General features: G+C 37.0%; 1 protein-coding gene across 1 annotated transcript; it reads right to left on the minus strand.

Moving 5' to 3' along the window:
• Positions 1-429: 429 nt before the first annotated feature.
• On the minus strand, positions 430-1,693 carry LOC116810562 (calcyclin-binding protein-like). Its single transcript, XM_032755198.2, has one exon. It carries the CDS (start codon positions 1,687-1,689, stop codon positions 1,003-1,005), a length of 687 nt encoding a protein of 228 aa, XP_032611089.1. The 5' UTR covers positions 1,690-1,693; the 3' UTR covers positions 430-1,002.
• Positions 1,694-15,045: the final 13,352 nt, after the last annotated feature.

Below are 15,045 nucleotides of genomic sequence, written 5' to 3' on the forward strand. Positions count from 1 at the left end.
TCCAGATGTAATTTGCCTAGAAGTGGGAATCTGGAAGGGGGAGGGAGAAACCAGTGGGACTGGAGTATGACAAGTTTGTATTTGTTCCTTTTTTTTAATATGAGAAAGAGACATCTTTCCTAAATATTCTCCAACAGATTTCCCCTTGCTTCTCCTTTGTCTGAACAGACACATGGTGATTCCTAGGTGAAAAGAATTATGAGAAATAGACTCCTTGACTAAGGAAAATAAGATTGCCATGATTGGCTAAGACCACTTCTTCTTCTTTTTTTTTTTTTTTGAAGAAAAACTTAACTTTATTGAGCATAGGAATAGACAGGCTTTCAAATTATTTTTTGCTTTATGGTTATTACTTTATAAACTATCTGACCCACGGCAAAACTAACTGGTACCATACAAAGATGTGTGTCTGTTATTGTCATGTTTAGATTTAGTTTCTATTCCACATTCATTGACAAATACATTTAAATCTAGATAGAAACACCTGTGATTGAATTAGTGCATGGTAATGCATGGCATATACATTGCTTCAGGTGGTAATAAGGGGTCAGATGCTCTACAGCAACCTTCAAGCACAGGCACCGATTTGCATTTTATGCAAAACTTCAGGTTTTACTCAATTTTTACACTGGTGGAAGCTGATGTCAGTAACTTAAAGGCAAGCAAATACTTTTCCAATTCTTAGCTGAACAAAAAATACACACAATGTAGCGTTTTTATTGGGCAAGACTTGCTTTTTGTATTTCACATGAGAATGCAATATAACCCCTCCTTGAACAAAATGACCAGGGTACTAATAAAACCATCTTTGCAGGAGTGTTTAATAAGCATATTTTATTTAAATAAATCCTCTAGTAGGAAATGGAGAATTCACTGCCTTTACTTAGAAGGCTATGTAAATAGCTATCTGTCAAATTTATATATGCAGCTCACCAATATTCCCTTACTGGAAACATCAGTATTTCCACATCACATCACAGTTCCCAAAAGGACTTTAAAGTCTCAAAATTCCGTGTCTCCTTTGGCTTGCTTCTCTCTTGATTCCACCCAGGCTTTATTAATGGTTCGCTTCATATCATCATCTCCATCTTCATAAATTTTCTTTAGAACATTCATCAATCCCTCACTAGGATCTGTTTCAGTGTCATAGGAGGGCTTCTCTTTTTCTTTGCACTCTTTTTCAGCCTGGGTCAGGTAATCCCACCTTGTGTTTTCCACTCTCTTTCTACACAATATAAGAACTGTATCAGTCTTGACTTTTTTCGAACTGCCTTCCACAGAGATGGGTTTCAAGAGATTGTTCACAATCGTGGAGTAAATCTTCCCATTTAGCTTCTTTACCAAAAGATCAAATGACGTCTCTGTGAAATGCACCTGCACATTCTCAGGGGGAACTTGAGGAACTCCAGTTAAGGTAATGTAGATTTTCACAAACTTATCTGACTGCTCCCATCCATAATTACTGATTTTCACCGTATAGCCCGTTGTAATGGGAGCAACCACAGCAGCTGGTTTTTCATTATCAAGAAGTTCTGCTTTCTTCTGTGATTTCTGTTGCATCTTGTTCTTGATTTCTGTCTCAATCTTGGATTTTTCAGCTGTAAGAGCATCACGTACTCTTTTCCTAGTAGCCTTTTCCAGCGACACCTTTACCTCTTCTAGATCCTTCTGTAGCTCTTCTGAAGCCATGGGGGCTGGGTCTGTTTTGTTTTTTTGAGACAGAGTCTCGCTCTGTAGCCAGGCTGGAGTGCAGTGGCGCGATCTCGGCTCACTGCAACCTCCGCCTCCCGGGTTCAAGCGATTCTCCTGCCTCAGCCTCCTGAGTAGCTGGGATTACAGCTTCTTGCCACCAAGCCTGGCTAACTTTTTTATTTTTAGTAGAGACAGGGTTTCTCCGTGTTACCAGGATGGTCTCAATCTCCTGACCTCATGATCCGCCCGCCTCAGCCTTCCAAAGTGCTGGGATTACAGGCGTGAGCCATGGCAACCTGTTTGCACGAACAAATCTTTGATTCCCTTAGCATTCAGAGGGGGTGAGTCTCCAGAAAAGAATAAGAAAGAAGAAAGAAGGAGGAGGAGGAGGAAGAAGAAAAGAAGGAGGAGGAGAAAGGAGAAAGAAGAAAGACGAATGAAGAAGAAGAAGAGAAACTACTGATACACATAATAACATGGATGAATCTCAAAAGCATCATGCTAAGTGAAAGAAGCCAGGCTCAAAAGCTACACACTATGTGATTCAATCTATGACATTCTAAAAAAAGTAAGAACTAGACGGATAGAAATAAGATCAGTGGTTTTCAGAGACTCCGGATTGAGGAAGGGGATTGATTACAGAAGCATGAAGGAGATTGTTCCAATAATGGAAATGTTCTCTATCTTGGTTGTGATAATAGTTATACAAATGTATAAATTTCCCAAAATTCATAGAATTGTACACCCAAAAGGGGTTACTTTTACTACGTGTATATTATATTCAAATTTTAAAAAAATAGTTGGGCAATTTCTGTGGCAAAGGCAACTAGTAGTGTATATTACAACTTCCTACATTAATATTTCTCCTCGAGACTATTCAATATGGTCTGAAACTCCATCTGGGGAACTAGAATTAAATTGTATTTTAAAGACCCTACCCTTAAAGTAGCCTAGGCCTAGAAAATCATTTCAGTAGAGACTAGTTAATTAAGAAAAAAAATCCAGGTGTTCCAGAAAGTTCCTGGAATATTCTTAGCATTTGTTTTCACCAAAATCTGTTTCCCATGGTCAGTGGCAACGTGTGAAGCCAGATTTAGCCAGAAAATGTTCTTCTGGCTGTGTTCTCTGTATACATCATTCAGAATTTCATGTGCCTTTAGAAGGTGGCTAATTAATACAAATTTATTATATAAAACATCATAGCAGTCATATTTCAGTTTAAAAAATTTTCAGAAAATGTTAATCTCACAAAATTTCTTTGTGTAGAAATTACTTACACAGAAAACCTTATTTTAATGTTAAGGCATTAGCCTCTTTATTCTGCTTCAACTATATCATTAATACTCTAGTTCAAAAAAGTAAAATATAAATTAGTAAGTATTTTCTTACAATAATTATTCTCTAGTACTTAATCTTGTTAAAAGAAGCATTTTAGCCTCTCATTTTGGGTTAGATGATGCCTCTGAGTTAACACCTAAGGCCATATTGGAAGAAATTTTAGACATATTTCTTTAATGAGTATCGACCATTGGCCTAATGCTTAAATGGAAGCAGTGTTGGCACAATGAGAATGAACAGAGCAATCACAAAAATTACTCAACAGGCCAAAAAGTCTTATAAATAACTTTCCCTATGACATTATTTCTTTTGATTTAGTCCACACGGCAAAGTTTTTTATAATACAAGAAAACAGTTACTAATCAGTTACATCAGTGGCTAATGTGCTAAGTATATACAATAGCAAGTTTAAATAAAATCAAAAATTCAATTATTTCTATGATTTTAAATATCTAGCTGTTTTAAATCATATAGACCAAACATTCAAATATTTAACTATTTCTTCTTCCCTCCATCTAGATGTTTTATAATTTTAGGGAAATGCTAAAGGTGAAAAATAAAGGGACCAAACTGAACTAACTAGAATTTTTACTTTGAATAGGTTTTGAGAAATAGTCACTAGACATTGGAATGAATATCTTTGCCTTTTGAAACAATGGAGAATCTCCAGTATCAATTCTAAAACTTGAATTGTGATTTGCTACTACCTTGCATCCATTCTCTAATCTTGAAAAGTCATTTAGAAATGAAGCATACCCTATCAGTTCAGCTTTATCTTTAAAATGTGCAGCATCTCCCACCAACTTTCCCACCAGCTTCCCTAGTTGAAGATTCAAACACAATACCTTTACAAACACAGCAGTTTTGCTGAGTAACCAAACTTAACCTCCCAAAACAAAGCATTCTATTAAAATAACTTGTTTGGCACATCATTAGGATTGTGCTATTATTAGTTCCAGGCAAACAGATGTCTTCCTGGATAAAATCCAAGCCAGGCATCTTTTATTTTTTTGGCAAGCGAGTAACATATTAAATTATACTTTTTCCAGTTCAGTAACTTTTTAGCATTAGAAAGAGATAAAATCTTGCAATTCTATTAGACCTGAATTTTTAGTCTACTCTTTTACAGTAGAACAATTTGGTTCTTTGTAAAATCAAGATAGTTAATTTTGTTTTCTAAAAACATTGATATACTAGCCAATGACATTAAAAGTACAAAACCAAAATATTTATAGTTCTTTTGAGAGTATCAATATCCATTCTTTCAAAAGTAAAAATATATGTTAATATTCTTTCTGAAATGCACATAATAATGTCAAAAAATAAAGCATCTCTCAATTGTACAGTCGTAAGTGAAGGACTTTAAAATATACTAACCACTTATACTGCAACTGATTGTTTTAACGTGGAACAGAAATTTTGTTTTCCATTTTCCCATATTAAGACACATTTTTAGGTATGTCCTTCTGTAAAAGTAATTTTTAAATTTAATCTTTAAATGTTTGTATATCTGAACGTTAAAAGAAGTAATTGGTACAGAGACAACTACTTGTCCTATTATACATCCTGACCTTCCTCCTTTTAATAACAGAACTCTATTTTTCCTGGCCTCTTCTGCCATCAGGAATGGTCATATGATATGAACAAGAACTAATGTGGGCCGGGCGCGGTGGCTCACGCTTGTAATCCCAGCACTTTGGGAGGCCGAGGCGGGCGGATCACGAGGTCAGGAGATCGAGACCACGGTGAAACCCCGTCTCTACTAAAAAAATACAAAAAATTAGCCGGGCGCGGTGGCGGGCGCCTGTAGTCCCAGCTACTCGGAGAGGCTGAGGCAAGAGAATGGCGTGAACCCGGGAGGCGGAGCTTGCAGTGAGCCGAGATTGTGCCACTGTACTCCAGCCTGGGTGACAGAGCGAGACTCCGTCTCAAAAAAAAAAAAAAAAAAAAAAAAAAAGAACTAATGTGAACAACTTCCAGATCGTTTCCTTAAATGGAAGTTACCTTCCTCTTTATCTTTCCTCTCCTTCCTCCTTCCCCTTTCTTATGGGCTAGTGCCAATGAGATAGCTTCAGCATTAAGGAACAGAGAAACAACAAAATGGAAGGAACTTCAAATCCCAATTGACCTTAAGGAGAAGAGCCACCTACATTCCCTGAACTGCTTACCTTCCTTTGGAATTCTTCTACAGAGACAATCTATTTGGGGGGAGGTGGGCGGCGGTGGGATTTTTAATCCAAGCGTTCAGATAGGGATGCCTCTATCACCAGCTCCTATGGTTTGAATGATGGTGTCCCCTCCAAAATTCATGTTGAAACTTAATCCCCAATGCAACAGTATCAAGAGGTGTGTCCTCTGGGAGGTGATTAAGTCATGAAGGCTCTGGTTTCAAGAATGATCTTAGCACCCATATAAAAAGGTTTAAGGTTTAAGGTTAAAGGGAGCACTTTCTTGCCTTTCCCTCCCTTCTGCCGTGTGAGAACAGCGTTCCTCAACTCTAAAGGATGGAGCAACAAGCTACCACCTTGGAAGCCAAGAGGGCAGCCCTCACCATACACCAGACCTGCCGGAACCTTGATCTTGGACTTTCTGGCTTCCAGAAACAAGCGAAACAAATTTCTATTGTTTATCAGTTACCCAGTCTGTGGTATTTTGTTTTAGCAGCACAAACAGGTGAAGACACCAACCTTTTCCCCAGGGACACAAAGAGCCCAGCTCTGGTCACTCAGAGGACTACATTGTACCGACCATCATAAATGTTCCATGCTAGATATATGGCCCACACCAAGCCCACAGAAGCCCTCCCAGCTGTTTTGGTTAAAGCTATCAGGAAAATGTATATTCTCCCTCAGAGCTTCAGGTACCATATAAGCTTGGACTCTTGAGGCTCTTTTAGTAGGGAAAGTCTACCTAGAAATAAATGCAACACAAAAGAAAACAAGACCAAGAAAATAAGAAAGAGGATTGTCTTAATGATGTCATTTAACCCCCTGCATCCAGCTGTGCTAAACCTAGGTGTACCCTGGGCTTCCAGGGTGCAGTTTTTGGGGGCCAATAAATCTCCATTTTTGGTTAAAACTAATTAAAATAGGATTTCTCTACATTACAACTAAACAATTCTTGACTAAAACAGCTGTCAATTATAGCATTTTTAACTCGCAGAAAATATCATTAAGACTGTTATTCTAAAAACAGTTTTTAACTTCAAAATCATTCCCATGTTCCCGAAATGTCAGTTTAAGATTGTTGCTTGTTTTATTTTACATGATCATTCTGGCCTATTAAAAGCTAAGTCTCTGACAACATCACCTCATGACACCAAGTTTAAGTAACGCTTTTAGCCTTTTTTTGTCTGCTGTCACCCACTTTTTTTCTTTATGTATATTGCCATAGCAAATAATTTAATGCTAGTTTATATAATTTATTTTAATTAATAATATTATAATTTGAGTTATGACTTATTTTCTTTTGGGGGGATTATACGTAACACTTTTATCTCTTATTTTAGCTAATGAAAGACGTGAGATTTATTTGAAAGAGAACTTTCAAACTGAATTATATGAACATAAATATGTATTTTGGCATATTTTTGTGCCTCTCTATATAGCGCGAATACATAATGTGTAAATGCAAATAGGCTCTGTTAAAAGGCCACTCTAGTTCCACTAAGTGAAGACTCACGAGTCTTGGCTATTGCCAGTCATTGCTAATTCATTTAACAGAAAATATCTGAGCATCCTGTGCCAGGCAGAGTTCTAAGCTTTAAAAATACTGTAGTGAAGAAAGCAGTCAAGCTCTTAGTCCTCAAGAGATGAGTTTTCTCAGATACATTGAATCTCCTCCCACTATCTGATCAGAGTGTTCTCTTCAGGATTCATCCCATCACAGTCACTGTCCTAAGTGCCTTTCTAAAATCATGAATCCTGAGGGAAACCTAGAGCCACAGATAGTTGGCATCGTTGGACATCACCTGAGACTTCAGTCCACCTCTACTGAGAACTCTCAAACCTAGAATCATTGATTCCATTATATCCCTGTCTACCCAGCCCAGCACAGAATTCAAGCCCCTTACTGACCTTACCTCTCATATGTTCTCATTCCCATTCTACTCAATCCTCCTTCAGTTCTGAGTACCAATGCTCTTCTCTTTCCCACTTTTCTTTGTACCCTGTGAGATTATTTTTCTTTTTTTGTTTCATTTCTAATTAGTTTATGTGCAATGACTAAACATTACTTATGATGAAGGACAGTGTTCAACATAAATTTAATTCCTAATTTGGTTATTTTTATAAATATGAGAAAAATTTTTTGTGTGACAATGCAGGAAAGGACAGATGGAAATGGATATTTTGGTATTAGCAACATAAATCAACTATTGAAATCCTTTCATGTTATATGCCAAAAGTCACATAGGGATGTATTATCAAAAATTATATTTTAATGATATATCAGTTCCTTCAATTGTTTTGAAAGCAAAAAATTAGAAACTCCCTGACGTTCAAAAACTTTTATTTCTGAATCATTGAGGAAATTCACTTTCTCATCATCAATACAAATTTTTCTTTTGTTTGATGTCTCCATGATTTTATACCCTGGGATGATCAACATCAGACTAGATAATATGTGATTTTGTTTGATAAAGCAAGAGAAGTGTAGTTGCAAAAGGAAAGTAGGAAAACAAGTGTGATATTTTAACTAAAGCTCTAAGGCCAATTAATATTAGCAAAGAGTGTATGTGGAATGGAGGATATAGACATTAATCTCTAAATTATTTCAACCCTATGTACTTGGTAAAGTCTTTACGGACCTCAAGAAGTGTACATATCTCAGTTTGAAGACTGCTGATTAACTATTCCGTAAAATCTCAACCTTGGGGCAGCTGGCGTTAGCAAACCTTGAGCTGCCAAGTTCTTTATTCCCTTTCTTTGAATAGTCATAGTCCATCGAAATAGAGTCCACAGTCTGTATTCACTATCTTCACTGTTTCATGTCCTATGTCATCCTCAGTCATACTGTAAATAGTAATGTCTTCTCGTAACTCCACAGCAGAGTCACCAACAATTTCCTAATTCATAAATACGTGGCTATCTTTTATTGCTTATATGGCTGGACTACTTTGCAGCATTTGACCCTGGTGACCATTCTATTTTTCTTGAAATTCACTACTTTGTTGTTGTTGTTTGGGTTTTGTTTTTTGTTTTTGAGACGGAGTCTCACTGTCGCCAGGCTGGAGTGCAGTGGTGTGATCTCGGCTCACTGCAACCTCTGCATCCTGGGTTCCAGTGATTCTCCTGCCTCAGCCTCCTGAGTAGCTGGAACTACAGGCACATGCCACCACACTCAGCTAATTTTTGTATTATTTTTAGTAGAGATGGGGTTTCACCATGTTGGCCAGGATGGTCTCGATCTCTTGATCTCATGATCTGCCTGCCTCAGCCTCCCAAAGTGCTGGGATTACAGGCATGAGCCACTGCGCCCGTCCAAAATTCACTACTTTTTATGCTTAACACTTTATTCTTTCCTTTCCAGCTTCTTTTTCAGGATTCCCTTTTATTGTAAAATATTCCTAAAATGTTATTCTGCAAGGTTTCTGCCCTTGGCCTTTTTCTCTCCTCATTGAACAAACCCTGCCTGGGTAAACTTATCTACTCTCTGACCCATTCTACATCATGATAATTATTGTATCTCCAGCTCAAATATTTTTACAAAATATATGTGCTTTATAGCCAATGCCTATCAGACAGCTTCAGTTTGCTGTCCACTCCACTGCCTCAAAATGGCAGAATCTGAACTCATTATCTATCCTGCTGAACTTACAACTCTTCCTGGAGTCCCACGTAGTTATGAATGCCACCACCAAGACTTCTAAATTAGAAACCCCACAGGACTTTCTCATTTCCTAATTATGTGCATCCATAAGTGACCAAGTCTTAATAATTAAATCTCTTACACATGTATATTATTGAATTGTGTCTTTAAATAATGCATTTGTCTAACAAATATTTATCGCATACCTATTATGTTTCAGCTACTTTTTTACTTATAATAAACAGAACATAAAGATAGACATGCTCCTTGTATTCGTTGATATTTATATGTGTGTCTATGTGAGTTTATATATGTGTGTGTATATATATACATCCATGTATATACATATAGGTGTATGTATAGCTGATGTTGAGATGAGTCAAGGTCAACTCAACACAAAGCCAAAGCCAATGATGCTACAGTGATTAGTCAGAGGGGGAATAAATAAGTTAAAAATATCTAACAATAATTACCCAACACGTCCTCTTAACAAGAACACTTATCAGTCACCATGGCACTAAACTAGTCAATTATTGCTCATATCCTTTAAAGCATATTTATAAACTAGATAACAGATGGTGGAAATGTTATACTTTTGATCTTCCCAGTCAGCCAAATGTCTCTCTTAACCTACTAAAAAAAACACACTGACTGAAAACCCAAAGTTCAGATGCAGGAAACACATTCATTGCTGTCATTTCTGTCAGCAGTTGTTTTCTTTTTCTATTCCCTTGATGTAGATTAGCACCAAAGGTTAACTAATTTAAGCAGCTCATACTAGTCTGAATAGGTAGGGGAAAAAGGAACATTTGAGTAGAGAGTAATGATTACAATGCAGAGGATGATTACATTATTAAATCTAAATTTCACATCATCATTTTTGGAAAGATAAATAAAAACATGTTTATGAACAAGCAATGATTTAATGATTGCTAACCCAACAGCATTCAGGTTCATGGTACTATGCTGACACCTAGTGGAATAAAAATAGGATCCCAATGCTTCCAAGAAATCTATTTTTAAGCTTTTCACCCTTAAGCTGTAGAATAAATAACACACACATACACACAGACTCACATGATATACATATCATAAATATGCCAAAAGGCAAGATGGCCTTGGTGCCAATTTAGTGAAAAATTGCTTGAAATGATTGAAAGCAGATGCTGTTGGTTTTCAAATAATACCTCACCAAATTCTATAAAACTTTGGTTTTTAAAAGTAATCAGTAGCTTTTTCTTCATTTTTATTTTAATCAAAGTTGGTTTTTTAAATGCAGCTAAGATAATCAGTGTTTGTTGAGGCAAAAATGGTCCCCTCTTCTCTACGTCCCATTTCCCCTTCCCCAAACTTACCATTATGCAGATAAACATTTTCAAACATACAAGATTTTATTTTATTATGCTTTTGCTTTTTTAAAACCTTTATCTTAGTTTCAAGGGTACATATACATGTTTGTTATATAGGTAAACTGCATGTCATGAGGGTTTGATCTATAGATAATTTTGTCACCTAGGTTATAAGTATAGTACTTGGCTAGGTATAGAACTTTAAGTTAGAAATTACTTTTCCTTAGAATTTTGAAGGCATTACTCTTTGTCTCATGGTTTCATTGCTGTTGATAAGAAGTAAAAATCAATTCTGATTCTAGATCCTTTAGTTTCTCTTTCTCCCCTTCCCTTCCTCTCTCCCTCCCTCTCCTTCCCTCCTCTCTCTCTCTCTCCCCTTCCCTTCCTCTCTCCCTCCCTCTCCTTCCCTCCTCTCTCCCTCCCTCTCCTTCCCTCCTCTCTCTCTCTCCCTCCTGCTTCTTTCATCTCTCTCATTCTCTCCCTCTCTCCCTATCTTCCTCTCTCTCTCTCTCTCTCTCTCATACACACACACACACACACACACACACACCCCACAGAGTGTAGGATCTTCTGTCATTCCCCAGAATTATGAAATTTCATGTCCATCGGTCTTGGTAGGACGCAGAGCCACCACCTGTAGGTGTGAACTGCATGACTTCACTTATGCACAGAGAGTGCTTCCTTGGAGTGGTTCCCTGCCCAACCTATACATCCGTACTCAGCAAATGTGTTATACTTGAGGAGCCCTCGAATCAGTTCCAGGAAACGTTGTAAAATTATTTTTAACATTTTCTTCCCATTTCTTTTATCTGGTCTCTTTCCGGAATTTCTGTTAATTGGGTAGTGAAACTGTTGTGCTCTCTTCCAATATTTCCTCACTTGAATTCTTATTCTGTTTTTTGTTGTTGATGGTGATGGTGATGGTGATGGTGAATTAGTTTTTGTTATCATTTTTTTGTTGTTGTTTGTTTGGGAAGGAATTTTCTCAGCTCTTACAATCATCTTGAGTTTTCTTTGTAATAATTTAAATTACTAAAATCTCATTTTTATTATCTTAATATGTCTTTATTATAACATTCTGTCCCTTTGTTTCAATAGACATCTCTCTAAAAAGATTATGCAAATTTTTATGATTTTCTTTCTGCAGAATCTCTGTTTTTACCTCATAGTTTTTTACTTTTAGCTATTTGATCTGCATCTTTTATGTTAAAGGTCACCCTTAGATTTCTAAGCCTTGATTGTCAGCTCATATTTTAGAGTGGATGATGAAAAACCCCAGTTTGAAACACTGAGTGGGCAGGTGGGGCTTTCTGACTGTAAACATCACTGCAGGTAATCTGGCTGGACCATGCCATCAGGGAGCCCCTCTAATTAATATTTACATTTTCATCAGATTCTCTAGAGAAGATTCTTACTATTTTCTTCTTGGAAGGCAAATTTCTGATAACCAGTAATCTAGTTATAGGGTAGAATAAGGAGGGGCTGGGATTCAGCCTCCAGTATGCATGTTAACTTAATACCACTTTTTTGGTAAGATACCACTAATTATGCTTGGTATCCCTCAATGCCCTTTTGTTTGACCTCCTCCAGAGAACAAATCTCTGCTGATTTACTTGGATGGAGGCAATTACCTAAATTTTCAGACTGAGAAAGGAGAACCGGGAATGTAACTCCTTCCTAAGCAGCTTTCAATCAGTTTTCCTTTTTATAAAATACATCCCACTGGACCCTCTAACTGCCAGATGTAGCTAATCACATAAATCCTTGGCTCTTTTAAACTTCTTCAAAGTAAACTGAACTGGTTCTTACCTTTTGCAACACAAGTTTAGTATAGAGCTTTCACAAGTTTGCTATAATGCCTACCACTTATCCATCATTTCATTTTCCAAAATTATGTTGCTGTTGTCTCCACTCTGATTCCTTTTGACTTGTGGGTTCATGTCTTTCATAATATTCCTTTACTATAGCTTCAGTGGGGTTTTGGAAAATACCTTATTTAGATTCATATGATTAATTTACCAAGAAGCAACCTTGTGTGCTTATTTAGTTAATAGATCTTTTTGCCACTTGGGTCACTGAGAGGAAAGCCAAAACACACTAAAGATATTGGTTTATAAGTGTTCCAATGCAATAGAACCAAAGATGATATTTAGAGAGTCTAGCTGTGCACTTCCACACCTAAATTACCTTAGAGACATCATAAATTCATGACTAATTCTTCAAAATTTGTGCCTCCAAAACGATGTTATTTTAAAGGAATGAAACCTCATTAATAGCACGATGTCATATTAGTTTGATGCAGTCTACGTCAATTTACCAGTTAAACTTTCAATTGTCAAAATCCTTAATCATAAATAATTGAATATAAGATTTTTATATCAACTAAGCCTTCTTTCCTGGAAAAAAAAAAGAGTAGCGCATGAAGGTGAGTCCACACCTACATATCCAACTTTTTAATATGCATCTCCATTAAAAATCTCACAGTTGGCCAGGCACAGTGGCTCATGCCTATAATCCCAGCACTTTGGGAGGCCAAGGAGGACTGATCACGAGATCAGGAGATTGAGACCATCCTGGCCAACATGGTGAAACCCTGTCTCTACTAAAATACAAAAAATATTAGCCGGTTGTGGTGGTGTGCGCCTGTAGTCCCACCTATGCGGGAAGCTGAGGCAGGGGAATCGCTTGAACCTAGGAGGTGGAGGTTGCAGTGAGCCGAGATCGTGCCACTGCACTCCAGCCTGGTGACAGAACAAGACCCTGTCTCAAAAAAAAAACAAAAAACAACAACAAAAAAAAATCACAGGCACCACAGTCTTAACATGTCTAACCTGGACTTCAATATGTTTCTTTCAATCCCTGTTCTGTCTTCTGTATTACCTATTGGCAAGGATTTGGGACTCATCTCTGACTCTTCCTTCTCCCTATCATCCATATCTTATGGATTTCTAAGGTATTTTGATTCTACACCTTAAACCCATTCTTTCTTTTACATCTCTACAACCATTAAATTAATGCAGACAATCATTTCTGTTACTCATTTGGTCACAAAAAAACAGAGACTCACTTGAAGTAGTTCAAATAAGCAGGTTTATAGTAGTAAATAACTAAGAAGTCACACAATAATCTGGGAGGAGGGGCTACAATAGAAATAAACTTCAGTGAGGTTAGGACTAGAGAGTGTCATATATTCATGGTAGCTCTGGTGACTTTGGCAGCAGGAGTCCAAAAAGCTTTACTTTAGTGGTTTGCCATTAGTGTGACCATGAAGCCCTTCACAAATCTGCTTATTACTATACCCCATGACAACACCCCCTGCCAGAAAAGAAAACAACCCTTCTCCTCAAATCTTAGCTCCGTTTCTAACAAAGGAAGCCTAGATCATGTTTGTGAGCCAGACCACTGATGTCAGACTAGTCTGTGAACTCTCATTAAATATAGTGTCCACTCTTGGTCCAAGTAGCTGTAAATAGAGGTAAAATGATGCATGCTACCTCCTATGCACCAGAGATTCGAGAAGGAGAGAGTTACCGAGAGATAGGCATAGGTGTTCAGTAGAGCCCTCTTTTTTTTTTCTTTGTCTTATTTATGCTAACATTGCACAGACCAATGTAGAACCACATCAGTGGAGCTCAGGAAATAATTTTTGGAAATCAAAAGATGGGATAATATTCACACGGATATTTGCTCTGAGGCATCATGTCACTTTAAGATTTCTCCCAGGGAGACTTCTCAGAGAACTAAAAACAAAACTACCATTTGACCCAGCAATCCCATTACTGGGTATATATGCAAAGAAAAATAAATTATTCTACAAAAAAGACACACGCACTTGTATGTTCATTGCAGCACTATTCACAATAGGAAATACATGGAATCAACCTAGGTGCCCATCAGTGGTGGATTGGACAAAGAAAATGTAGTATATATACACAGTGGAATACCATGCAGACATGAAAAAGAATCAAATTATATCCTTTGCAGCAACATGGATGCACCTGGAGGCCATCAGCCTAAGCAAATTAGCACAGGAACAGAAAACCAAACACCACATGTTCTCACTAATTAGTGGAAGCTAAACATTGGGTACCTATAGATATTTAAAGACGAGAACAATAGAAACTGGAGAATACTGGAAGGAGGAGACAGAGTAAGTGGGGAGGGCTGAAAATCTACCTATTAAGTACTACGTTCTCTGCCTGGGTGACAGAATTATTTCTACTCCAAACCTTAGTGTCATGCAATATACCCATATAATAAACCTGCATATGTACCATCAGCATCTAAATTAGAAGTTGAAATCAGTTTTTAAAAAAAAAAACATTTCTCCCATGTCAAAGTACAACGTATTCTTGCTGACTCTGAACACACACACACACACACACACACACTCACACACACACTTCTGTTCCTTTTGCTTAAAGAATGTCATATTTTTCTATTTATAATCATATTCTTTTGGCTCTTCTCTGAGAATTGCAGGTGTTGTCATTTGTTACAAAGGCAATATTCAGTAATATATTCCAATTATAGATCAGCTACTCACTCCTGTTTTGCAGTTGAGAATAATGCCAATATAATATCAGAAAAATCACCATCTGGATGGTAAAGAGAAGAAATAGACTGGATGTATTTTCCGAGATAATGATTAAACAATTAAGACAAAAAAAACACAATTTTATATAATATTAATTTGTTTTTTATTTACATAAACCCTAACATCAAATATTTACACTGGTGACATTAAAGCCCAAGAGTTCCATAAGAAAGATCCTCCAATGAATAAGATACTTACATTTACACACTGAATTTTGGAAGTTGTGTATATGTTTAGAAAACTCTCAAAATGCGTTCACGT

This window comes from Hylobates moloch, unplaced genomic scaffold (assembly GCF_009828535.3).
Source record: "Hylobates moloch isolate HMO894 unplaced genomic scaffold, HMol_V3 SCAFFOLD_1, whole genome shotgun sequence".
Lineage (NCBI taxonomy): Eukaryota > Metazoa > Chordata > Mammalia > Primates > Hylobatidae > Hylobates > Hylobates moloch.

Excerpts from the sequence above, each read along its gene's own strand:
- LOC116810562 (XM_032755198.2), bottom strand. The coding sequence starts at position 1,689 with ATGGCTTCAGAAGAGCTACAGAAGGATCTAGAAGAGGTAAAGGTGTCG.